Raw genomic sequence first — 27,865 nt, 5'->3', positions numbered from 1 at the left:
GTTGTTTTTCAGATTACAGTGCAAAAGATAAAGTAGGCCAGCCATGTGTGAAGCTCCAAAGAACCTTTAATTGCAGAGGATGTAATGTCACAATTAGACTGTTACAGAACACGGAAATAATTCCCACACAGATAGAACCTCAACAAATTAGTACTGCCATCTTCTATGACTCTAGAGGCATTACAGTGTAATGAAGCTACCTGAATATGCTAACACATTGAATACATCAGGGCGATTATTTCTGCATAGTAAGTGAGCAATAAGTATGTTTATTAAAAGAAACAAAAACAAAACTTGTTATTTTGCAGTATAAGGCAATTAAATGAAAACATTTGTTTGTCCTCCATTTCTTGTTTCTAGCATAACTCTACCATTCTGTTGGATCTGATAGTAAAGGCAGGGGGTTAAAATCATCAGCTTTGAAGACAGAATTATGTATCTTAATTCTTTAAAATTTGTACACATCAAATGATTTCAGGTGAAAATCTGACGTGTGCAGCAGCCCCCTGATTGTTTTCATCAATCAGCTGTTGCAGAGTGATCGACTGAGGCAGACTCTTTATTACAGAAGAGACATACTATGTTAATAATCTTCTCATTCTCAGCATACCTCAAACTTAGAATTTACTTCTGCCTATTATTACAGCAGAATCCAGCAGTTCTGAGTTACCCTAAAAGAACAGTGAAACCACTTCAACGTACAAAATGCAATGTTTAAAATATTAATGATCTGACTGCAAAAACTTGACTCCCTACCATCTATTAGATTTTATTGAAAATCTCATTAAACAGTGGTGAAAGCTGTGATATATAAGTAAGCCAATACTTATAATTTATGGCAGCATAGGAAAGGCTGAGTTATGATAGAAAGAGAAAGGAGCTGCTGCTATTATTGAGGAAGATGCCGCACAGACTGCATGGCATCGAGTGCCGACCCAATGTCGTATTGTTTTGCTTCCAGCAGCCTGGTGAGCCAGCCTCCCTCGTCTGTGAAACCCATGGAGAGCATCTGTGATAATGTTTCAATGAGTCGAGGATCTGCTTCTGCAAGATAAAGTAAGAAAAAGCAATTACTTAAATGGCTGAAAAAAAAAAAAAAAATGTAACCAAATTTTAGGAAAAATTCCACACAAAAAAATAAGCCCCCATACCACATTAGCATTGTGTGTGCGCTTTTCCACTGATCCATATTTTGCAAGTGGGGGGGCAACTACCAAATAGCTGTTACTGAAACTGAAAAACACTTTGGTGTACAGGCACAGCCCTATGTAATGCAATACAGACCAGTGGTCGCCAACCTTTTGGTTGTCACAGACCACTAATTTGACGGACTCCGGACCGCGCATGGACAGGGAGCCGTGTGTCACTCAAAGGGGGAAGACGCTTTACCTAAAGTGATGTCATGATGCTAGAACCCGCCCACCGCTCCGAGCCTGGGATCCGTCGTACGGGGGACATGGTCCGCGGCCCTGGCCAATGTGGGGGGGGGGGGGGGGGGCGCATCGGTAATTTTCTTACAGACCGTTAAAGACCGCTGATACAGACTATGCTGTGCAAGGGACAAGAGGATCGAATAATCATTTAAAAAGTAAATCTGAAACAAACATGTATTTAGAATGTGAATTTAAAGCCAGCTAAATGTGACTGAAACACTACTGCTATGTAACAGCAGCATCTGTACCTGGAAGTCAATTTAGATTTCTTTTTGTGAACTGGCATTCTATCCCGGGAACTCTAGTATGTTTTAAGTAGCTACCAAAGTTGTAGCACATGTAGTTATTTACCCATCACTGCAATATCTAGTCTTACTGCTCAACAGACATGGAAGTGTAGCTGGTGGCAGCACACTTAACCATGAGAACGGATTGTAAATAGCATACTGGAGTAACACTGATTCCTGACTATTTTAGCAGCCTTTGAATAAACTGCGGGTTAATTTCCAAGTATCATGTGTCATCTGTGAATTCATAGTAAAATGCTACTGAATTATGACATTTTTGCATTAGTGAACCATTTACAAACATTTGCCCAAAATGTTTACCTGCTGGGAGGTGTGGATAAATAGCAGCTTCTCGAAGACCTGTAGGAGCATGGCTAGGTCTATTTGGGTCTAAAGGACTGGGCCCATCTGTGTCAGCTTGAAGGGATTGCAGCTCACCAGTGGAGGGGTCAACTTCTTTGGAGGAGACATGAGTCCAGTCATCATCACCACCACCTGAAGCAGTGCTGATGTGTTCACCTTGTTCCTGTAGGACAAATAATTATTATTCTAACATCTAAGTCTACAAAAGCCATAAAGGAATCCCTCTGCAAGGAACAACAAACCTACTGATGTACAAAGTACATCAAATCTCATGAATAAAAACAGACAGGCTGACTGTATGAGGAAATCCTAGAATGGCTTGTTGTTATGGATGAAACTAGACCAGATTCTTCCCTCAGACACTTTTTATCATGGCTAATGACCTAAGAAGTCTAGACGTATACACACAGGTGCCCAAAATGTATCTTAGCCCTAGCTGCGTTTCTCTTGGTTTGTAGGTGGTAACTGCAACAACAGTCTGTATAGACGTGTTTGCTGTACAAATGAGGACAACATAAAGCAAGTCAGTTCAAGTGACCAGCACTTCTAGTTTACCAGAATCAATACAATTCTAAAACAGATTGTAAACTTGGTTTAAAGTAGTAGGGACAAAATGCATTTTTTTCAATCTGTCAATGTACTTCTAACCAGTCAGTTTACATGATGTTGTGATATATAGGCTGTGCAACAAAATGATCCACCACCATGGGAAGTCATGTCTGAAATGGTGTTTATCAGCCGGCATAATATCTACCACCAATCCAATTAGACATATCCCCATTTACAGAACAGTGAAGGGCTTACATTTTCATTTTGAACAGAAGGATTCAAAGAAACATCTTTCATCCGTTCAGAAATGGATTCAGTTTCCATAGGGTCAGGCCTGGTTTCAGGTCTGTTCTCAGCATTCTGTGGGTTTGAAGTGAAGGATAAGCTGTTTGGTTGAGAATCTTTAGTTTCAGAACCAGTCTGTGGAGTTGCAATCTTGCTTCGTTTACCACCATGTTCAACATCAATATCTACGTCAATACCTGTGTGAGACACAAGTCAGAATTAGGTACAGAAGCCAGTAATAGAATCTTTATTATCAGTTACAAACATGGAGGCTGACACTGCTGACTTTCCTTTTAGCGATTCCCATTGCTTGGCTGTTTGCGGACCTTCTGTCTCTAAAACCTTGAGCCACTAACCCATAACAAGTATACAGATTAAGAATGGTGTGTTTATTCTGCCTATCCTGATACACACTCGTAAGTCATTGTGCCAGGAAGTGTCAAATTAACAAGTAACTAGACTTCATAAAATGAGGACAGCAAAAGGATTACTTTGAAAAAACAAAAAAAAACAAAACATTATGGTATTTAATTCTATTAACCAGTAACTGTTAGAATGTATACCTAAAAATAATAATCCAGGGTCTGTGTAATAGAAGTTGCAAGTTACAATGTGCAAAAATACAGACTACTATGTGTACAGTAGGGTGTAAGTAAAAATATCTGAAAGGAAGGTAGTGCTTGTAGCAGGCATAAACAGGTGAGATCTAGCCTTGCTTCCCATCTTGCACAAATGTGCATGTTCCTCTTATCTACTGAATTTGCTTACTCTCAGTTCCCTGCACACAGTCCGCTTCTCAGTTTGAATTAGTATAGTTTAATTTCCTGTCTAATGGAGTTCCAGCATCATGCAGCCCTTTCCTCCCCTTGTCATATTGTCCTTGGCACACCTTTCATTATTTTATTTATTTATTTTCACCCATGGAGGCTTAGCATAACAAGTGAGTGTTAGTGCTTATTTTCATAAAGGTATGTACAGCATCTGTCCATCTCTCCATATATATATAAATATATATATATATATATATATATATATATATATATATATATATATATATATATATATATATATATTCTGTGCAGAGAAACAACATTGATGTCACTAGGTCTAACATCAAATTAAATTCCAATGGCCCTTACCAAGGGGACTCAGCATGGCTGCCACACTTTCACCAACATTTTGCAGGAAGGTAACATTTGGATCTTGGGTTGGCTGGGCAGAACTGGGAGCAGTACCTAGGAGAAAAAAAATATTCAATTAAGTTTTCAAAGTTTTAGGCAGATCCCTACTGCTCTGAAGATACAGGCATGAGAGAAAAAAGTTTTTTACGTTTTTTTTTTTATTGGTTGTTTACCTTCTCCAGGTGCAGTCTGACTTTGTGGTGCAGAACACCCTGCTTGCTGGTTGTTTGGGCAGTGAAAGCCTCTGCCAGGGTAACCCCAACCATGCATCCAGTTGAAAGGTGGCATTCCTTGGTGCATCTTGCGAAACCAGCGTCCACGAGGAAAAGGCTGCAGGAAAAAATAGACATCAGTATATTAGAAACAGGGACTTCTGGATGTACATACCAAGATTGCAGTGCTCCAATTATTTATTCAAACAGGAAATATTTCCATATACAATTACTACCTTGAATTAATCTTCTACTGTTTTATCCAACAAAAAATGCAAAATCACTGTGCATTTATAGTGATAGACGACCTAAACCAAGGTTTTACATTTCTCATTCATGCCCCATAGGATTTAAAATGGTGGTGGAATATATTTACTACAAAAGTGATATTTTATTGGAATTTAAAATCATTATCTGTAGCCGATGTGGGATTCCAGATATAAAGACTGATAATTAAGATCAACAGAATGAATGAAATGTCAAATAATCTGAGAACCTAAAAATACATGTTGGCTTCCGATTCCTGACCTCCATGTTTTGCAGCCTTCATATCAGAATTACATATATAAAATGAGGCCAGGAAGATATCCAGCATCCTTAAATTGAGGGAATACAGCTATAGCTTACATTCCATGAATGAAATAGAATTAATTGAAATTCCACCTTTACACAGTTTTACTGAATGGGGTGGATAGCACTCGCCCTACAATCACTCCCCCACTACTCTGTTCTACCAAGAGCTACTGAGCTCCTCTGGGTTAGGGGAACATGTCACTCCCCTTCCTTCCTAGCGTACCACAATGCAAAAAACGCTGCTAAATCAGATAATCGCAGCCCCCCTGCCATCATGTGGAGATAGGGGTAAGGGGTAGGGAACAAAGTCCCTGTGCAAGTTTTCAATTTGATCAGCATGTAAAAACTTGCACAGGAACCTAACATCAATAAGGTAGCATCAGATAGGCAATAGTACAAGTTCACTTTATGAAGATTTTGGCTTTATTACTGTGTACCATTACTTACAATAGGAGTGGGGAACATGATCATATTGTGCTCCTTGTGGATTCCCTTTCCCTCACAGGTGCTGCACAGGTCATAATCTGGGCAAATCAGACATTTGTACCGGTTCCCCACCACAGGACCTTCACATCCATCACACGTCACATTAGGATGGACCACATTCTGGGGATTCTCCTGTGCGCAGTGCGAGCGGTTCTCACGCTTACAGTCTTTCCTTTCTGAAAATAGCAAAATATGTATATTCGAATAAAAGCTAAAATCAAATTATTATAAGTACCAAACACATAAACCCATAACAAACATAAACACCAATATTTTAAATTAATATACATTGAAATATTTAGGTATGTTCATAGTTCATTTCAGAATTTTTTTTTACAATATAAAAATAACACTTTTATAAAATGCAATGTAATAATAAATGTTATTTATGATGCAACAATACCTTTAATGTAGATGCGGAAAACTCCTTCATTGAGGATTTCAAGGCCCATATTCAGTTCTTCATCAGTGGAGAAGGCAACCAGATCTCCCTCTTCATCTGGAAATGCAAATAAACATATATTTGTATACAAATACAGCTTGTGTGTGTGTGTATATATATATATATATATATTATGTTTTGCGGCTCCAGACTATTTTTCTTTAGTGGAAGAGGAGGCAAAATGGCTCTTTTGATAGTAAAGGTTGCTGACCCCTGGTTTAGGATCAAATACTATAGAGCATCTCCCCTCCTATTGTGTTACTTCCCCCACCTCCTAGATTGTAAGCTCTTCGGGGCAGAGTGCTCTCCTCCTCCTGTGTCACTGTATGTCATTTGCAACCCCTATTTAATGTACAGCACTGCATAATAAGTTAGTGCTATATAAAACCTGTTTATTATTATTAATAATATTAATAAAATAAAGTAGATTTTTATTTATTTCCTGTACAGCAGGAGGCGAGTGAAGGCCTCTTCAAATGAAGTGAAATCCTATCTTGGACGTTTGTCATTGAAACAAGTGTCCTATTCCTGACCCAGTGACAAATCAATGATCCCCAGGACACAAAGTGAAAGCTCCTTAAAGGGTTTACAGTCTTCAATACACAACCTGACTGGGGTTGTAACATTTCCCTACTCCCTACTTTTATCCATTTATGTCCTGACATATACTTTAAATCCTAATTACATTTGTGTGGTTTCTAGTAACACTCGATCCCATGAAAACCTCAGCACATACAAACATTTCACCTTCTCAATAGGAGTAATCAATGTTAATATAAAAAAGCTTTGTGATGGAGTTTATTAAAGTACAATATTTGTATTCATTAACAAGCATTTTGGTCCAATTACAACTATTAAAATACAAATGTAAGTATGCCGAAAGACAAAAAATATAAATTATAAAGGAATTTGTTGCTTAGTCGTAACATTAAGGGTTTCCCCCCTCCTTAGTTGTGTGGGGTTACCTTTACCCTGGACACTCTGTCTAACCACACCTTTGCCAAGCCTGAGCAACACAAAAACAAACAGCAAAAGGGCACATTCCTTTTAATGGATGTAATAAATACTTCTTTTTATAGCACAGAACAAAACAACAATTGTTGTCCCATGTTTAGACACTGTGCTGTCATGTGAATGGGGAGATTTCTGAGCATAAAATATATTTAATATTGTACATGATAAATGATAGACTGTAGGAATAACGTTACATTTGTCAAACAGAATGACCAGTGCTAAAAAACATTGGTTATGGAGGACCCAGGAAAGGCCAATGGCAGCCCATCATGTGTATATCGGAACCAATAGTATTACAACTGCATGAATAATACTTTGTGCTTGAGGGCAGGATCAGGATGAGACAACCTTGGGGTATTCCTTACTTTTTTTCGAGATGACATTGACAACAGTCATTGTACCTTAGAGCAAGGGGCTTCATATTAGTAAGATATAAGCTCTTCGGGGGAGGGTCATCTCCTCCTCCTGTGTCACTGTCTGTATATGTCTGGTATTTGCAACTCCTATTTATTGTACAGCGCTGCGTAATATGTTAGCGCTATATAAATCCTGTTTATTAGTAATAAGAGGTAAAGCAGCGTCATGCAAAATGTAAAGGGCCAGGCTGTTGGCATCACACAACCAGCCAGTCATCATGCCAGGAAAATGTAACTTATTGTATGATTGGATTGCAATAATAATAATAATGATTGGTTTGCACTGTATTTCCGTGCTGTGTCACAAGAAGTACTTGCATGGTATTTGTTCATTTATGTTTTATAAATAATGTCAGATACATTTAAGGCATGGTTCTGATAATAAACACAGATCCAGTGTGCTTGTGTTGTATCTCATCCCCATATGGCTGGTTGTTCAGGTGAATGTGTGCAGTATCATGGCATCTACACACCTAAGTAGAGGCTGAGAAGGAGCCATCTGTAAAGGGTTTGGTGAGGGATTTGTTCTGCTTTACACGTATAATAATAATAAACACACCTAGGTGTTGGTGAATGGGGACAGAAATTTGGCCTGGTTACACAATGCTTATCCCCTATTACCTTCTCATGGCTCAATCATCACAGTGAACCTGGAAGCTGTAAAGTTCCTGAATCTGTGCTTCTGTTCATTCTGTAATCTATCCACCTCGTCACTGCTTTCTAAAGAACCAACAGTGGGGAGTACCGACCTGCTCCGTCACCCCGTTCATCCTTCATGGGAGGTGTGGGTGATATATTACATGTAACATGTTTAGCGATGGCAAGGATGGCCAGCATGGCAAGGTCCATGACATAGGTCAAATTAAAGAGGCACTCCTGAGCCATCCCTGATATTGATCAATGACTGGCATGATGACACCATGTCATTCTGACCTCTTGCACTCATCCAAGTGTGACTTTGAAATGCCCCCAAAAGAATATTTGTCTAAAACATAGTAAAAGCAATGTCCCAACATGTTACAGAACAGACGTTTCGGCTACGCAGGGTCCTTTCCTAAAAGTACCATAGAAAGGGGACCATGTGCAGCCCAGAAACATTGGCCTGCTGTGACATTGTACTGACATTGCTTTCACAATAAGAATTCTGTATTTTAGAGTGCTGGTGACGTCTGTATTCATGAATGGCGCCATCCATGGTCGTCACTTCTATCTCCCTTCCTCTATTACAAGGTCTGTTGGCTGTATTCCTATCACAATGTACAGCTACCCATGGGGAGGACGCAGCAGGTCACCTCTTGTATGCCCCCCATCCTTCTCTCTGCGTATAATGAGCAGAGCTGTACGGCTTGTTCTATTACTGGCTCAGGAAATGATCACTTCCAGCGACAATTACCATATCTGAGATTGAAAGGCTGCAATCTATGAAATATTCATTCTTGGGTTCAGATGTCCTAAATGCTGGATGGGCTAGAGGTAAAATAAAGTCATCTTCCTTCTCTCTACAGTCTCACATTTACATTCGCAGATTCATCCGTCAGAAGGTTTCCTGGACTGGGTCACAGCACAAAGCGCCATATTTTCCCCTTCTTTCACCTACATCACCTGATCTGGCACTGTGCAGGCATGAGATCAGGTGACATAGCGTGCGGTGGATTTTTCCCCCCCATTAAATAATGTGCTCCTGGATCTTGGACATGCGCAGAGGGAGGAGCGAGAAGCCTGGATGTGACGCGGGGATCTCCGGAGGCGCTGCGCTCCCATTCTGCTCCAGCAATAGACAGAAGGGGAGGGGCTTCACTGGTTTTATTTTTTTTAGATTTTAACCCCCCTCCCCCCCAAAAAAAATGTACTTTGGAATTTCTCCCAAAAAAATTAATTCAAAAAAAAAATTATCTTTTCATGCTCCCTATTATTGCTTTCATTGTCATGTCTTCCAATGTAATCCTAAGTGCTCAGATGGATAGATGTGGGGTGAATGTGGAGTGAATGTGGGGTGAATGTGGGGTGAATGTGGGGTGAATGTGTCATGGCTCACCTCTGTAGAACATCTGGAAGGATCCCCCTCTCAGGCCTTGGAACACCTCTGTCACTTTCCTGATGAGCAGCTCACAGCTGGAGGTTGATGCAGCTGATTTGCCTTTGCCCAGCTCCAGGGCGAATCTCCGGATCTCCTTATGGCTCTCCTCCTTACCCAGCAGATAGGCCTTCACTGTGACCGACATGGCGGCGGCTGGACGAATCTCTCTTCCTGGATGAATGTCGCAGCTGGAAATATGAACACCGAACTAAGTGCAGCTCCGGCTCTGTGTATCCCGTGACCTGACTCCGGAGACCGAGGAGCTCTGTATATAAACACCTCCTACGGAAAGTCCCCACCCACCGGCCCGCTGCTTCACCGCCCCGCCCCTTACTGATGACGACACACAGCCAAGGCCTGCCCACTCCATATTATGACTGAATATACAGGCACGCCCACACACTGTGACGTGACACAGGTAAACACGACCACTTCTTTATATGATGTCACGGTGACATAGCAAAACAAAGGGGGAATCAGGGAGGTGAGTGAGGGACGGCTTCTCGAAACATCCAGAAATAACAGAAGGCAGGACTACTGAGGACCTACCCTGTGCAGTGTCATACCTTACCCAGTGCCAACATCCTGCCCACTGCCCAATCTCAGTGCCTCTGTCCTTCTCACTGCCTAACCCTTTCCTGGATGGTGCCCAATCCCTCCAACCCCAAGGGCCAATTCACCCCTGAAATGCTGCTGGGGAGCCACTACATGGAAGCATCTACCTGCCGCAGCCCTATAGGGAAAATGAGGGGTGTAGTGAGTAGTAGGACCCCCTTCTTGTCCAGTGCCCAGGTCTAAACCCTATTGTCAGTGCCTGACCTTACCCCCTTCCTGGATATTGCCCAAATCTAATCCCCCCAACCTGAACCCTTCTCTCCAACACATAAATCCTGCCCCTCCCTTGTCAATGTCTGACCTTACCCCCTTCCTGGATATTGCCCAAATCTAATCCCCCCAACCTGAACCTTTCCTCTTCACCACCTAAATCCTGGCCCTCCCTTGTTGGTCCTGGTGCCTAACTTTTTTCCCTCTTCTTGGTGCCATTTTTCAGTTTGTCCCAATTATAAAAGTAATCCCCATCAATCTGCTTTTGCATTCCCATGTATTGTATGGGGAGAGGAGCAATGTCCTGTACAAATATATGATGGATATCAGATGATTGTCGCTGGAAATGATCTGTTGTGATTGTTTCCAGTGACTGATGAATGAACGAGCACTCTACACACAGCATTATTCTGTTCTAAAGGGGAAGGGGTGCAAGTGAGCAGCACCCCACTGTGCTCTCCTCCATTGAAATACATAGTGGTCATTCTCACACAGTTGTCCATCAATCCACTGTAGCAGGGATGACTGTACACACGTCAGACAAGTACAGTGATCAGGAGATGGGTTTGTATGGGAGAGGTTTGACTCTCCTATGTGATATATTACCTATTCTACAGCATGTGGCGTTGTAAGAAATCCCAATGTGCCCAATGCTTATTATTGTATATACAGCTTGGCTTCATTACAATAAAAACTAATGAAAAGTTCTGAAAAGTTTTTGATGTAATTCTAATTGTATGCAGAAAAATTGACCTATATCAAGATTTATTGTACAGCGCTGCGTAATATGTTGGCACTATATAAATCCATCCTGTCTATTAATAATAATAATGATAATAATAATATATAGGATTTATGAGAATATCAGTGCTTAGTCATGTCAGGCCTCATACTGATCCACCTATAGTGCCACCTTGTGGACATTTTATTCCTCTGTCACTCTGAGATGATTCAATAGCATGAAACTTCCAATGTACTCATCCCCCCTGTAAGGGCCCTATGGGCATCATGTGACCTTACATCATAAAGTGATCATGGGACCCAGGCTGGGTCTGTGCTGTCATACTGGCCTGTGTATGTCATATCCTAGCTGACATGTGGAGCTGCTGAGTCACAGGCAGTGTGTATTACAATGGAGAGAGGGCCACATGTCACAGTATTATTACTGCTGCAGTCATCTGTACAGGAAAAAGGTGGCATGGCTATTCTCCCCTTATATCTACTCACCCACATCTATAAATACCAAGTTCAGATATAATGTAACACCTCCCTGACCTAATTAGTACCTAAATACTGAGGTCAGTTCACTGCTGGAACTTTCTTGAAAAGAAAGAGATAATCCAAAATAATACAATGGACCATATTTATTCTGTCTATTGTGACATGACTATGGACTTTGTAAAGCGCTGCGTAATATGTTATGCTATATATAAATACTTTGTGATAATTATAATATTGTGACACTTTTATTTTCATAACTTCCAAGATAAATTTTCCCAAGAATACAAAACCAGCAACATTGAACTAATGGGGATTTTCTAATTCCCTAATTTATATAAAAAAAATATTTTTTTATATAAATGTTATTTTTATTATATATAAATATATTTTAAATTGTGTGGGGGGGGCGTGCTGATATAAAAACCAAAGGTAATTTGACTATACAAAAACTTTTATGGGAAACCTATTTTTTATTATTTACCTAGCTACATACTCAAAAAGCAATATAAAGAATACAGATTAAAAAACATAAACCTAAATTAAGATACAACCAATGCTGCCATTGATATCCTAGCTGTGGCTGCTATGTTAATCCAATGATATCTGTGCTCACTGACTGTGAAGAGATATGCAGACCGGGAGTTCTGACTTGTGTCTGACTTGATAATAAGAAGCACTTTGTGTGAGGATAATATAATGATATATTTTACCTAGTTGGTATTTATGTGTTAATATGCATTGGACGACCAACACATAGGAATAGACCGTAATACAGCATTTTTATGTAGTCCTTTACTATGTATTGCGGTGTGCTGCAGCTCGTGTGTGTCGAGTTGTGTTGCCGCATTACAATCCACATTATCACATTGTGGCACCAGATCACATTAACACACACATTACTACAACAGAAACTATTATTTTATAATAATTAATACTTTTGTTGTTCTTTCATAAATATACATAAAATGGTTAACTAATTATACACTTTAATTATGGAAAAATATAATAGCATTCTTGTTTACATATATGACTTGCATTTATGAATGAAAGGAGCTGTCAAGTGATTGTACCTGCGCTAGATTACCTGAGTCATTCTAGGCCTTGGAGACATGACCTCATTTTCTGTCCACGAGTTTTGCTTATATAATGACTTTCATAAACAGCGATATTCTTCCTAGTTTGTGTTCACAATGCAGATCAGGTGACTATGAGTCATGAGCACACAAAGGTTGTTCCAAGGCTCTGACATGTAGCTGCAACCAGTTGTTGGAGATTTACTAAACATCTAGCCTTGAATGTAAAAGACAAGTTAAAGTGTACCCAAACTAAAAAATATACTTTAAAACTTAAAACTTTTTTTTTTAACTGTGGCTGGATTTTGTTACTTTTTTTGACTACAGGTCAGATGTCAGTCAGTGAATTTTGTGAAATCTCAGAAGCATCTCAAACTCATGCAATTGGCACAAGCCCCAATATTATTTTGTGAACATAAAGTCCACATATATGTGGCATCACATTTGAGCATTAATAATATTATTATTAATAATAATAAACAGGATTTATATATATATATATAGCATCAACATATTATGCAGCGCTGTACAATCAAACAAGGATAACTGCCAGGGAATATGTTTTTTTTTTGTTTTGTTTTTTTTTAGCCAGAGCTCCACTTTTCAAAGAATTGTTTTCATGCACCAGGAATTTAGCTTTATTCAGGAATTTAGTTTAGCTAACTGAAACAAAGCAAATTCTTACATTCTTCTACATGAGCATAGCACCCTTGTTCACTATATGGAGCAGAGTTCTGAATGGATCCAACATTCCACATGGAAGTAAGTCCTATTGATCTTTAGTCACCAAATGGCACAAATATTTGTCATACACATGTCTTACACACAACTTAATAAGAATAAGTATGATATTTTAATGAAAGCATTGTATGTTTTAGGAATTAATTATTTACCACCCAATAATCCTATCAGTAAACAATTATTCTCATAAGAATTACCCTTTTTTTTTTTAAATTGTTCATTTGTTTTTAACCTATTAAATTTGATAAGACGCTTTCTTAAACGTTCCAATCTAAAATTAAAATATTTATTAGAATTAAATAAGCATTAAATAATTAAATCTGTGACTAGCTGTTTATTAATAAAAGCTAGAATTAATATATTTTCCCAATGACTTTGGCTTTGCAAGGGAATGGATAACATTTGCTGACTCACATGTCCTAATTCTTATTCTTAGCATGTAGATAGATGTATATTCAAAGAATAAATTCAGAATTTCATGAAAAAACTTATCTTAACAATAACTGTTCTGTCGCTGGGCTTAATAAGAATGTTTACACCACTAAAAATAAAAAATGAACACACCAATATAGTGCTGAAGTTAATGAAATACAACTGAGGTGTTTTGTTCTTGTGAATTTGAAATGCTTATTTAAGCTAAGCTACTTGGAGCTTCATAGCTGCAGATGATAGCTGGCAAAATCTGGAGAGATCCTGTTGGGGCCCCGGATAGCATAGGAACATTGGTGGAGATTCTACTCTGCTCTGCCCAACCCAATCTGGAGAAAAAATATATTTGTCCTCTGCTGCTGGTGTATACAGAAAGTGCAGTAAGGCCAAACAACAAATGATGGTAAACATAACTAATATATAATCTGTTCTAGATCAATTATTCAACTTAACTGGAAGGAACTTTATGTTCCCGTCTTCATCTAGCCAGTGGCCCTAAGTTTTGTTTTTTATTAAACACCACATTCTTCTTGTACTGTCACATATTTTGGCATCACTTTTCAGTTCTGCCTCATCACTACTACAACTATGAGAGGGTTGGTTTTGACCCCTGCACAACATTTCAATGGGATTCGAATCGGAGCCTTGACCAAACTTATTCCATAACCCACTATTTTTTTTTTTACAAAATCATTTTTATTTTTTATCTAACCAGATATAAATTACTGGTACAGTAATCAAAAACGTTAAACAACAATGAAAGTACAGAAAACAAAAAGAAAAGGCGAAACATTCAAAGAAAACACTCCACGAGGTTATAAAACAAACAGTAGTAGATGCACAATACAATTTAGTTGATTTTAACAGTTTGTGTTTACAAAACAGTAGATGGATACAAAAAATTACTGCAATTACTTTGCTAGCATACTTTATATATATTACCCTATTGAAAGAACTATTTGTGGTTCATCTTTCAGAAGGTCTCACGTTTTTAGGCATTTACCAAACTTGCAGAATTTATAGCTGATTTGAAGACTTCATGTTTCAAACAACTATGCTTACCAATTAGTGTAGGGTTCACAAAACACCTTATTGATTCATCTGGCAACATTCCACATGGGCTTGACTTTGCCTGTATTCATAGTGGAAAACTATAGTCATTCTTTTATGCTCTTTTTGTAGAGTAAATTATTTTTCTGTTATACCTTCCTTCTACCAATCACTTTCTGATTGTAGACAAGTTTACTAATTGTTGCAAGATATACCTGCAGATTCTGCAATTACATTTTAGGGTTCTTGGAGAGTTTCTTAGTATCCAATCATAATCATTTGTGTGAAAATTTGTGAGCCAGACAGTTCTGGAAATATTGTCTGAAATAAATCCCACATCTAGGTTAATTTGCTTACAGTGGTTAGTCTTTACAGACTCAAACTCCACTGCTAAGTACCCCAGAAAGTTCTTTAGATCTCGGCATGATGTCATCATAAAGTCAACAAGAAACACCAATTTCACGTTATTTGTTTGAGTATTTCAGCTTTGTCTGTAGGCACGGTTCAAATGTGTAAACACTATCCATGGGGCATACTTCTTCGCATGACTAACATATTAGTATTGTAGTGTAGTGGGGTACATATACGTGTCTTTGACCTTTCTCATAGGTAATGTGAAATATATGAAGCCAAGAGAAGCAGGGGATGTCAATACAATGTCCCACCCATTTTCTTTATTGTGGTGCCAGTGCTAGGGAGGACCCAGAATGGGATCAGCAATACAACAGAATACCTATAAAAAACAGCTTTAAGACAACCAGTGAATGACAATTATTGTCACTAAAAAATGATCAGTGAATGAACAGGAGGTGCCCCATTGTGTTCTTCACAGAAACAGCAGTCATTAAAAGTCTTTTTTAGCAGTTTGGCAGGATGGATCACTTTACAGACATTAGATTTTTGGATGAGCCTCAGGCAATAAAAATCTAGCATTTGTACATTGCTTTAATTGTGCATAAAGAGCACAATGTCACAGTATAAAAATGAAAATTCCTGGGGACACAGGTAACAGCTAATGTAGAAAAAAAAAAAACAAATACTGACTGATCACGGTGCTAAAATACCTCCCACACCTCAGCTGTAAAGTTCTGCATCAGACCACCATGGTGCTCCCTCATAAGATCCTTGTTATCACTTGAATCATCCTCAATGCTATTTATTGCTAAGATTTTGTCATTGTACATATCTGGGGCAACATACAGTTGTGTTCAGAATTATAGCCGTGTGTATACAAAAGTGAATATAGCTCAAAATCTTTATAATAGCTTTAATCCCTATACACACAAATGCACTGGGTACACTGCACATTGAATTCCAAATCAAAACATGGAACAAAAATGAATCAAATTTGTGTTATTTCTTTACAAAAAGTGAAGAAAATAAACTATTAGGCTGAAATACACAAAATAAAACAGAAAACTAGCATTGGAATGGATAGAATAGCCAAAATGGCAGACTCAACAATTATCAGCTACAGGAAGAATAAAGAAGGTCTAAAGTTACCTGTGAGTGTTGTTACAATTAGTTATTATTATTACTATATGAAGCCATCTGGCAAGAATGCCAGTGTTGAAAAAAAAGATGTGCTGAAGAGGTTATTTTGCCAAAAGAAAACATTGACTGGCCTAAGGAGAAATGACATAACAATGTGTGGTCTGATAATAGTAAGATTGTTCTTTTTGGGTGTAGGGGCTGCAGTTTGTCAGACAACCACCAAACACTGAATTTAAGCTACAGTACACTGTGAAGACAGTGAAGCATGGTGGTGTAAGCATTATGATGTTTCTTATATTATGGCGTTGGGCCTATTTGTCTCATACCAGGGATCATACATCCATTTCAATACAAATTTCTTGAATGTCATGTTGCCTTATGCCAAATAGGAAATGCCCTTGAAATGGGACAAAGACCCCACAACTACACAGTAAATGAGCAATATCTTGGTTCCAGATAAACAAGAATAATGTTATGAAGTGGCCCGTCCAATCACCTTGGTCCAATAGAAACTTGTGAGGGTTGTGGAATGTAATCTAATCATCCTGGGCTGGAATACAGGTGCCAGAAGATAGTCGACTCCTTGCAACACAGATGTGCAGCATTTCTTATAAACTTTGGTTTACAACTAAACATTAATGCAGTGATTCAAAGGAAAGCAAAATCTTATTCAGTTTATACAGTAAATGTTTTCATGTATAGAAATAAAAACTTTTATAGGAATTTTAAGCTTTACTCACTTTTTAAGCACACAGCTATGATGAACATCATAATTGAACTGAATTGAATTGAATTGAATTGAACTGTAATTCGTCTACACTTCAAATATTGAGTATGATAGTTCTGTGATAATGGCAGAACTGAGAAAGATGTGTAAATTGGCACAGAGGGTAATTGTAAATTGCAGTAAAGAAGCTTCATGGAGATCCAATTATCTCCAAACCACTATTGTACAGATAAGGCTATGTGACTTTTCAGAAACCAATGGGGATATATATTTGTAGCTCTATACAGAGTAACAAACATCCATGGTTATGGTTTTCACTAATCAGGGAATTTTTAAGCTTTAATCTAATTAGTACATTACGGGTGAAAAAAAACACAAACAATACAATTACAGCCATTCAAAGTTTATTTAGATCATCATTTGTATTGAATAAAAGACCATCAGGTTATTAAAAACATACATGTCATCTCAGTTAGATAAAAAAAAAAAAAATAATAAATTATATTGTGATCAACATTGGCCATTAATGCCATTCAGAATATAGGTAAACACAAGAGTTCATACACCATATAGCATTTACCAGGAAGGTGAATCTAGGCCAGTTTATCCAATTGGAAAGAAATGTGTAATAGCAGTCACATGTCTGAAGAAACAATACAGAACTTTATGAACATCAACTACAAAAGACATAAAATGATATTATTACGATACACAGTGTACTCTGAAGATGACTTAAAAAAACGTGCTTTATTCAAGATACTATCTGCCAAATGAAGAGGCCAAAGCTACCAGAATTGTTTTCCTCTCGTGGTTAATATAACACATGAAAGTGTCCTGTAAATCATACAGCAAAGCTCAGGAAAGACCAAAAGGGGGTCTGCATGTATGTAGGATACAGAAAACAAATAAATACTAAATTATGACCAGATGGTTAACACAGTACTACACTTAAAGTGCAACTTTCCTTTCTCTTTTTAGTTCCGGGTAGTGCAGAAAAGAGCTTCCAATGAGTTCTAGTTTCATCTCCATGGGGAGATTTCCTGTCTGGGTTATGGTTTTCACTATCAGGGAAATTTTCCATAGGACCTAGTCACACATATATGTGGACACACATTCATGTCACAAACTACCTTGCGCTGTGTTGAGGAAGTACATTTATTTGAATTGGCTGCTCAGTGCTTGATATTCAGAAGTCAGATATCCTCCTTTTTCAGCAGCACACTGCACCGCATATAGTACATTGTCTTGCACAGTGCAGGGAAAGGTGTGGTGGGGTTACCCAAACTAGGGAAACTGTATTGTGGAAACATGTGCAGTGTGCGCTAATGGGGGCATCAAGTATACCCTGACAGAGGTTTTAAACCCTCATTGCTCACAATCTAAAAAAAAATATTTGGGTTGAAAATATACAATATTTATTGTCCAAAGGACAATGATGATGTACAAATGCAGTAATCCTGAGCAACCCTATTTAGGCTTGCAAGTCAACCTCAGTTACGCTGCTTAGTGCATATAGGGGCTCAAGTGGCGAGAACAAAAGAATAGGAAAATAGGAACACATCTACCTAAAATAACACCGTCACCTGCACATTCAGGGTAAAAAGACAGTGCTTCCTGATATCCCATCCTCCTTTACTTACTGATCCATCTCCAGAGTATATTGGTGTTGGAGTTAACCAAGCCAGATGATGTCTTTGTCTTTCCATGGGCCAGTTTGCTGACCTGGGGATTCGGGCTGGGCACTGTAACATAGGGGGGGTCATATGCCCCCCCCCATATCCAGAAGCTCTGCTACCTTAGAGTTAGAACATGATTGAGTAGAGAAGAAGTGTGGGGATGAGTATGTCCTAGGAGGCCGGCTTTTAGGATTCCTAAATGGGCAAAGTGACAGTCTTGAATACCTCACTAGTGTCAAACATATGCAGGAACATTAAAGAATGGCACAAAACAGAAACATTCTGTAAGATTAACCAACTGGACAGCTACTCATTTCTGTTATTAAAAGTCACTGATATATGTAATAATATGTTCTATTCACAGTTTTTTAAATAAATCCCTATAAATTGTGTAAACAGGTGGGGACATTTAAATGCACATACATATATATATATATATATATATATATATATATATATATGCTAATTTTGTTCATTTTTGGTTTGGCTAATAAAAGTGCAGACTTCTTTTAGATAACTAGGTATATGCAGTGTTTGGATAGCTTCTTATTGATCATTGTTACAAAAATTGCAGTTTATGCTTTTTAATTTAGGCTCTTGGGTGCAGCAAAGACATCTGGAAGGACCTACTTGTGCTCTCCAGGTACTAGATTGGCAACACAGCTCTTGAAATAAGTTTGCTATTAAACACCAATCCATCCAAAAATAATATTTTCCGTTATAATTGCTGTCTTGTGACCTGTTTTAGTCACCAACTTCTTATATCTCTACGAATCTTCAATGGCAAGAAATCTCTGCAATTTATGGGTGTTATGATTATCACTTTAAAAAGCATCTACTGTAGCTAATGTGTACATATCCTAAAGTAGACCTGCAGTTAGAATACTTGAATATTAGATCAAACACTATCATATGCCGGCTTACACCACCCTTGGCTACAGAAGTGGATAAAAGTAGGCCAAGCATTACTCTATGAACATCTTTATACCTTGCACAAGCACTTTGGGTAGCACAGGGTCAGTGTAGACGATCATCATAAAGGATGGAATGTGAGCACTATTTTTTAACACAGTCTTCCCTTGTAAGTCAGTGTTGGTAAAAAAATAATATAAACTTTAATTCTGCCATTACTAACCTATACTTCCAAAAATGTTATTAGCCCAGCAGTCATGATTTTCCTCTTGCTTCAGTTCTAACATTACTTTGACCTTCCTGACCTGGACCGGAACTCCATGAGTCCATGAATGCACAGGAACCAGAGGATCAGCATAAAAGATAACCATACAGCTGTTATAGAAGGAGGTCAGCAATGGCAGCCTTCATATTACTTTAACATTTAATATGAAATAAGTATGTTCAAATTGCAGTATCCAACAGCCAACACATTTCAAGGTACTGTAACCAAATGAAGTGGGTTGTGGTAGTTGTTATGGTGAATGCATTTTTACTAAGTTTAGACTGAATATTTTTTAACCCGCCCTCTCAGTGTGAGCAATTCTTACCTGTGTTCTATATTTATTTGCAAGACACAGACTTAGCTATGTATTACATTTAAATGTGAGTATTTAGTTGTAGAAATGGAATGTGATGACAACATTATTAAACAAGAAGCCTTAAAGAAAAAAAGAGAAGATGAGAAACTGAAATGTTACAAGTAACAGAGATTTAGCAGCAGCATAATGCATTATGCCAAAATAATGGCTGCATCTATTTTATATAAGTAGCTACTAAACTAAAAACGAAAACAAAACTAAATTTGTGCAAAGGTCATGACTATACAGGCACAAATCTTGAAAACAAAAAAATATGTAAAGCAAAAAAGGAAAAGGAAAAGAAATGATAATGTAACTTGAGAACAAACAATGCATTGGGAGTTTAAAAAGAAGAAGAAAAAAAACTTGGATACTATTCGGTATACCAATATATTGCACATTAGCTACATGCCTATGACACAGTACTGACTGGCTACACTTTTGTAGCAGAAACAGGATCCTACAGTACTTAATGTAGGCACAAGACAGACAAGCAAAAAGTCATCAGAAAAATTTAACTGTTGCTCCATTTTATCGCATAGTGGAACACCAGTACTGTGTGTTGGTGCTGTACGTTTAATACAACAGAACAACTATAGATAGTAGCAGCCACACACACTCTTGGTGATATGTTGTTGGCTTTAGGAGGAATATAAAACCATTCGTTAAAATAAGCATAGAAGATAGGCATGCGGAGGTGAAGGCTGCAGTATAGCTATTCTGTGGTAGGGCATTATTTCAACTTGCAGCGTTTTCCTAAAACTTGCAGGGGCTACTGGTGGGAGGTGCACAAAACCTGGAACTAGCAGCTAAAAATGGGAACAAGTTATTGAAAACATCTGCCGTCTGCTGAATATTGGGCGATTCCATGCAAAAATTATACTGTCAGTTTTGAGTAGATGCTGGTGGCTTATATCACCATTCATCTTTCAGAGACACTGTACTTTCTTTTGGAATACCTGATCTGCTCTCCCCAATACCAGTCTCTTTCCTCCTGTTGCATATCTAAATGATCTCAACAACCTGAACAATTCAGATGTGGATAGTTTGCAGGTTTTGCTCAAGTTTAACTAAACTTCTCACCATCTACTCAAAACTGAACTAGGTTTTGGTTGGAATAATCCTATATATCAGTCATCAGTTTCTAAATAACTTAGAAGGAGATTTCATCCTGAGACAGAAGAGAGTTCATGCTCACTTGAGGAACTGATTTGTCTTTCAACTTTCTTCTGCTTCATTTTCTGAACAATGTCCACTTTCTTTTCAAAGTAGCTGACTAAAGCTGGCTCGGTGAGCATAGAAGCCAGAATCTGTTCGAAAGAGATAGACCATTCAGCATCAATGGTGCTGCCGTATTTGGGGGTCATGTTGCCAGCTTCACACCCAACTAGTACTGTGTCGTCTGCAATATCCTCACACTGAAGGGAACCCGCACTCACCATAGAGTAGGATGAGACTGACGTGTCATCCTTGGTTTCGTCATCAGAGGTTGGCTGAGTGGGTGGGCTGCTTCTTTCCGGATTACTACTTTCAATTCTCAGTTTCTGAAATTCCTCTTTCATATGTCCAGCCTGAGACTTGCCAGGAACTGGGATGGCTCCAGTGGATTCACTAGCCCTTGGCTGACTGTTCTCCAGGCCGGAATTCTGCTCCTCCTCTTCACTTGAGGGCTCCCTGGAGACCTTTGCTTTCGTGTCCTCAGAATTCCTCAAGGGAGGATTGGTGAATTTCTTCCCCACCTCGCCAATACGTAGCAGGAGACTGGCAACTGTTGCTATTGCATGGTAGAGTTCTTGTTCAACTGGATCCTCGCTAAACATGTTGTAGAAAGTCTTGCATAGCTCGATAAATTGTTCCTTTGTATAAGAAAGCAATATATGTGGTTAGAAACAGGATATTTCGAAAAGATATACATTTTAATTCTGCAAAGAACTAATTGAATGCAAATTTCTCTTTTTTCATGACCCTAAGTAAATTTTAACAAACACACTTATGGATTGATTTGCATATTTAAATTACATCTTATTTGAAAAAATATTATGCTAAATAACACGTGCAATTTAGATTTATGAAATGACTATTGTTTATAAGGACCCAATGCCTTTACCACTCAGACCCAAAACTCTAAAATGACCTTTATATCTATATATTAGTGATTTAAAATACAGAAAATAACTGAATTAGCATTTTCAGAAGACGGGTCAGCTGTGGTAGGCTCCATGTTTCTTATATCTCAGGCTTCCAGTTGACCAATGCAAATATTTTTTCACCTGATTCATCTTAGGCATATCCTTAATGGTCTCTTTCTTCTGCTCCTTCTCACTGGCCCACATCCGCAGGTAATACTTGTAGTCAGAAGCATTATTTGTTTTCTCTTCTGGAACATAGAAATTATTAGTGAATTAGAACAGATGTAAAATGATTTCATATCCCCGGATCTAATACAGAGCATCTGGGAACACAGAAACATAGGCCTGCTCTGAATTGTACCCAACATAACTGGTTATGGCTCTGGCATCACCCTATCTCATTCATCACTAATGGCTTCATTTGGCCACACATCAAAGTGATAGATCTTTAGTAAAAATAGCAGAGCCAGAGCAGCAACCATGACAAAAGCTGAGCATTACAGAGCTGGTTTAACCAAAATATTGGAAGGGAAAACATGCAGGATGAATCATATACAATATATTGTATCCTATAAGGAAGACCCTACAAGGAGACAGGGGCATTCCTAGTTGATCATTAAAATGTAAGAAAGGCCCAAGTATGTTTTATGTATGGTCATAATACATTAAAGGCACCTAAGGTTCCTAAAAGCTTTTCAGTATGATACCATAAGACATACAAAAAAGGGGTGGCTGGCTAATAAAAGGTAACAGCAAATATCCTATTGTGCTTGCTTTTGGCAAGGGCTTTTACTTTTTGAAATCTACAACAGTCCTACTTTATCTTTTTTGCCATGACTACAAACCAGCTTTGCACACAGAACCATTTAAACCCATTACTTTGCTCCAGGCTGTTCAGGCAGCAGTATGACACAACTGCCTATTTCACATAACACAACAGAATCTTAGTTAGAGTAACTTGGAGCTCCACTCCACAGATCCACTACGGGACATTCACCTTTTGTTTATGAGCCACTTCAATTTCTGGCCCGATCTTTAGGATCAAAGTCCCAGTTAAGGATAAAGTTTTGCTCAGGTTTTTTGTTTTAGTGCATATTAGAATTTTTCACGTAGTATTACCCTGTAAAACTGAAACTAACAACACCCTATTTAGCATCAAGGTATACTGCCTACCACCTCCATGCTTCACTTTAATCCACTGCACGTGCAGATAAAAAGAGATTTGTGCAATGACCACTGAAGCTTTTTCTTAGTCTCATCAGACTACTTAACCTTTTCCTACACATCCCTATCTGGACCATATTAGCATGGTAGACTCCGGACATGCTTTGATATGGTTCTCTTTCAGTAATGGCTTTTTTGTACCAACCTCCCATACGTTACACAGAGCTTCTTATGGCTGACTGGTGCCCCATTACTTTAGTCCTATATACCATATGTTTTTATTACCAATACGCATTTAGAATAATTGGACAAAAAATAAAGTAACCATTTTGACTTGAATGAAAGACAAAAAAAAGGAAACACAGAACCCATATAAAATTGTATAGATACCTTTTTTATCTTGAGAGTCTCCATTTTCAGGTGTAGATCCATTGCCCTGTCCTTCTGAATCTGTAAAAATAAATTTGGAATACAAAATTAAAAATTAAAAGGATCTTTTTATTTATTTAGAATTTTGCATGCTAAACATCTTCATAAACATGTCTTCAATTCTCTTGAATGGCACTTTTCTTTTGTTTGATTTTTATGGTGGTGATCATTTATAATTTTTATGTAGAATTATTAGCATACAAAATAGCTACATTTACCATGGGTTGGAAACAACTATTACCACACCAAACTAGCTAGGTAGTGCTACTAAATTATTTCATAATCTACACTGGTTAATAAATAAAAGATGGAAAAATCTAGGTGTCTAAAAGTGATCTACATGTTTAAAAACAATCAAGACACCTGAACCTGCATGACGATACAATGGCTACTTTACACACTTCGGTCTGTTCCCACACAAATGAAACAACTAACCTGGGAACTCACTCTGCAGAATTAGGTCCAGTTCGGAGAGAAAAGGAGATACTGCAGTCAGAAAGAGAGGGGACAAAGTTCAGGGAGGCAGGAGGACAAGAGAGAAAAATAGAAAGCGAAGAAGATAAAAAAAAAAAAAAATGGGAGAATCAAATAAGGGTAACCTCTGTTAGAATGGACCTAACATGTCCTAAAAAAGTGCCTAAGGTAACACTAATGATGTGCCTAACAGCAGCTATTTTTGTTTTAAGCCGTTCCCTCTGTGCCTCCCAGGGTCCAGGTTATGCACCAGGCCTCAGTCTTGCCCTCAAGTCAAAAATTAGATCAGTACATCAAACCTGGTATTACCTTAAACACTTTTTATGCCAGGTCAGGTACACTTGGTTTCTGGAACGGTCATTATCACTTACATACGGAATAGGTTTATTAATATTTACAATGCCAAAATGCTTTCACAACATGAAAATCTGGTCTAAAACAGTCAAGCCATGTTTAATTAACCTAAATAATATGGTTGCACTTAACCAAATCTGTTTGGAATTCTCTCAAAGCTCTACACCGGGCTGTCAGACTACCAAAACACTGCTAATCTAAGGGATCACAAAGAATCACCACAGTTGATCCACATTTGTACAATGTAAAACAATAAATGGATTTACAGATAAATCTAACAGTAGGTAAAATGCAATGTCATTCGACAATCTCACAAAGGCTGACCTTTGTGATTTCAGCTGAAAATATACATTCCCCAGTAGCTCTAGCACATCCCTTTTCATTTGTACAAAAACTAGTGAAGCTATAGAGACTTTAAGGAAATATCTGAATAAAGATATGTCTCTTGTCAAACAGAACAAAAGCCAGAGCAAGTATGTTTCTTACTAGATTTCTGTCCCAAAAGCACCTTATTCAAGTACCAGAATACCTTCTACAGACAGAAACATGGCTGTGCTATGGAATCACAAACCTCTCCCACAGTAGCCATGTAGGAAGTGGAGAAAAGAGCCTTGAACTCTTAGTGGAATACCAGTAAGACATTGTTGTATGGTATGTAGAAGATACGGAGGTCAAGTAATACAAGCTCTTACGAAACACAAACTCAGTAGACAAAAACAACAGATTTTCATGGGAAGAACCAGAATAAGTCCGAATAAGACTGTCTATTGTATGTCAAAAAGAAGGTGACATTGCGGTTTACAGGAAACCCAAGCATACGGACCAGTATCTGCTTCTTGACTCACTTACCACCCACTGCAACAAAAACTGGTGTTATTAGAGTGTTTTGAAAGGTTTTGAATTACTCGGCTTATTAGGCTTTCATCAAAACATCTAAGCAGCCAAGCAAAACAGTGGACCAAGGGAAAAGCAGAACACAAAGTAATTTAGTCATCATGTATGTAGCTGGAGTGTAAGGAAAAGGATCTTTAACAAACATGATACTTTTTCAACCCCAGGAAGATGCAAAGACAAAAGCTTGTACATTCAAAGGATCTAACAACCAAAAACTAGGAAAGTAACTTGGTAGTCAGTGCACTGAAGCAAGAAATGCAGATCTGTACATCGGGGAGACAAAACAAATTCTCAACAAATGATTGGTCTAATACAGGAGGTCAATGTTGAGCGGGTTTTCTTTAGCTTTAAAATTCAGCATTTTCGTTAATCGTTTTTATTGGGGTAACTCCAGCATTTTCCTGTTGCACACTTGTAGATAGCCCTCTCCTGTGCTGAAACCAATTAGTCTCATTTTCCTGCACACTGCAACTTCCACAAAAAGAGCATTAGAAACTGCAATAGGTATCTTGTGTCCACCTCAGCTGTCTCATTCACATTGCAAGATCATCCAACCCACTCCTCTCCATCTGTGTTGTCTTGGCCATTCACTTCCAGTTTTTAGCTTTCCGTCCTGTCAGTCAATTGGTCTCAGCTTCACATGTGGCATTTCCTGGAGTGGTCTGCATGCAATGTGCTGATACAGTATGTGTGTAAGGCTACGTACACACTTGCAATTGTTCTCGTCCGATAATCAGCTCAGGGCCGATATCATACATGAATATGGCGTGTGTACAGCGCTCGTTGTCTATCGTCTGAATGACTGTCCAGGGGGATCTACGGATGATAGACGACGAACCATCGTAATGGAAGTGAAGGGAAGGGAGGGCAGCGGGGTGCAGCTCCGTCGTTTTCCCCCTCCTCTCTCCATAAAGCAGAACATTGCTGTATGTACAGCACTCATTCATGCATCGTGCAGTCTTTCCAACGATAATTATTGCACGAGTGTACATAGCCAAAGGCAGCTCTGTGTGCAGAAAAATCCTGTTTGAAGTTTGCTATTATGTGGTCATAGTGTTTATGTCACACATGCAAAACATACTTTAATGAATTTCCAAATAGGTGACTGCAGAAGCACAGACAAAAGCCAAAAGGAGCTAAGGTTTGTGCTTTATTATGCTGTGTCAGTGGCAAAGCTGAACCAATAACAAAAGTTAAGTTTTCCGAGGCAATCTCAGCACAGATGGGAGGTATGGAGCAAGATTAAATTGTTCTGATTACATTGATTGGGATAGATAAAGGTTTGCCCACACTATATTGTACAGCATGCCTCCAGAATACGAAATAAGCAGGATGACTGTACTGAACCGTGAGAGAAGTGAAGAGATTATGAAATAAACAGAGATGTGTTTTCTACACTGACACACCCCTGCCTATAAATGATCACTGGCCACAGAGACTGGAAGAGACTTTGGATTCACAGAGGGATCACACAGTATACAAAAGCACACTACACAGGAGTTGGGGAGGGAGATTTTAGGGTTCTTTTTAGGTGCTGACTAAAGTTACGTGGTAAGGATAGAGGATTCACCTTCCGTCTTGTACATTTTGGACAAAGAGTACAACTGGTTTGCAAGACATGTGAAAGGTGCCACCTAGGTCAAGGTGAAACAACCATCACTCAACAGTGGTGGGGGATGGTGACATTATTATTATTACACAATTATAATATAATTATAATACAACCCAAAAGGGCTCTGTTATGTGGGAGGTGTATACCCGGAGGAAACCCACGCAAACACGGGGAGAACCTGCAAGCTTCATACAGATAGTGTCCTGGCCAAGATGCGAACCTGGGACCCAGCACTGCAAAGGCTAGAGTACTAACCTCTGAGCCACCATGCTGCATAAATAATGTCATTTTAACATATCTACCCCTTCACTAAGCAGCAATTTATAGTAATTCAGGGACTAACACCAATGCATACTTCTTCACACCAAGATTATGTAGCTAGATCATGGTGGTTCCACAACTTTTACACCTCAAATCCTGTTCTTGGCTTTCCTCAACACATTCCATTGTTATAAGATTTAAGGGTTCATTCTAACTATGTGGAGTATTTTCCTGGAACCAAAAAAGTGGCAATCTGTGAAACATCCACATTACAAGAATAAGTCCAGTTTAACAAGAATAATTACTACTCTATGTACCATGAACTGGATAAACAAAACTTTCACGGACATCTTTGACAAACACAAAACAAACACCGGGACAGACAATTAACAATCAATTCATTTTGCTAAAGTAGGAACAGAAAGTAGTAGGGCAAAAAAACACATTAATATAATGACCCTA

The 27,865-nt window shown here is 38.4% G+C and overlaps 2 protein-coding genes across 3 annotated transcripts in view; both read right to left on the bottom strand.

Moving 5' to 3' along the window:
• Nucleotides 1-48: 48 nt before the first annotated feature.
• SQSTM1 (sequestosome 1) lies at nucleotides 49-9,584 on the bottom strand. The gene is made up of 8 exons (XM_072400583.1): nucleotides 9,277-9,584; nucleotides 5,773-5,868; nucleotides 5,331-5,545; nucleotides 4,272-4,428; nucleotides 4,057-4,152; nucleotides 2,888-3,114; nucleotides 2,042-2,246; nucleotides 49-1,044 (listed from the first exon to the last, which is right to left on the bottom strand). The coding sequence occupies exons 1-8, from the start codon at nucleotides 9,461-9,463 to the stop codon at nucleotides 890-892; spliced, it is 1,338 nt and encodes a 445-aa protein (XP_072256684.1). The 5' UTR covers nucleotides 9,464-9,584; the 3' UTR covers nucleotides 49-889.
• A 7,681-nt stretch (nucleotides 9,585-17,265) lies between these two features.
• The window catches only part of TBC1D9B (TBC1 domain family member 9B), a 40,830-nt gene continuing 30,230 nt past the window's right edge, over nucleotides 17,266-27,865 (bottom strand). Inside the window, exons 19-22 of one of the 2 annotated variants that reach the window (XM_072400581.1) lie at nucleotides 24,244-24,294; nucleotides 23,770-23,829; nucleotides 22,357-22,463; nucleotides 17,266-21,942 (exon numbers count right to left, since the gene is read on the bottom strand). In XM_072400581.1, coding sequence (XP_072256682.1) covers nucleotides 21,253-21,942; nucleotides 22,357-22,463; nucleotides 23,770-23,829; nucleotides 24,244-24,294 — 908 coding nt within the window. In that variant the 3' untranslated portion in view covers nucleotides 17,266-21,252. The remainder of the gene's footprint in view (nucleotides 21,943-22,356; nucleotides 22,464-23,769; nucleotides 23,830-24,243; nucleotides 24,295-27,865) is intronic. The other variant, XM_072400582.1, reaches the window with a different exon arrangement.

Source organism: Pyxicephalus adspersus, chromosome 2 (genome assembly GCF_032062135.1).
Source record: "Pyxicephalus adspersus chromosome 2, UCB_Pads_2.0, whole genome shotgun sequence".
Taxonomy (NCBI): domain Eukaryota; kingdom Metazoa; phylum Chordata; class Amphibia; order Anura; family Pyxicephalidae; genus Pyxicephalus; species Pyxicephalus adspersus.
This window is presented reverse-complemented; position numbering and strand designations above follow the sequence as displayed.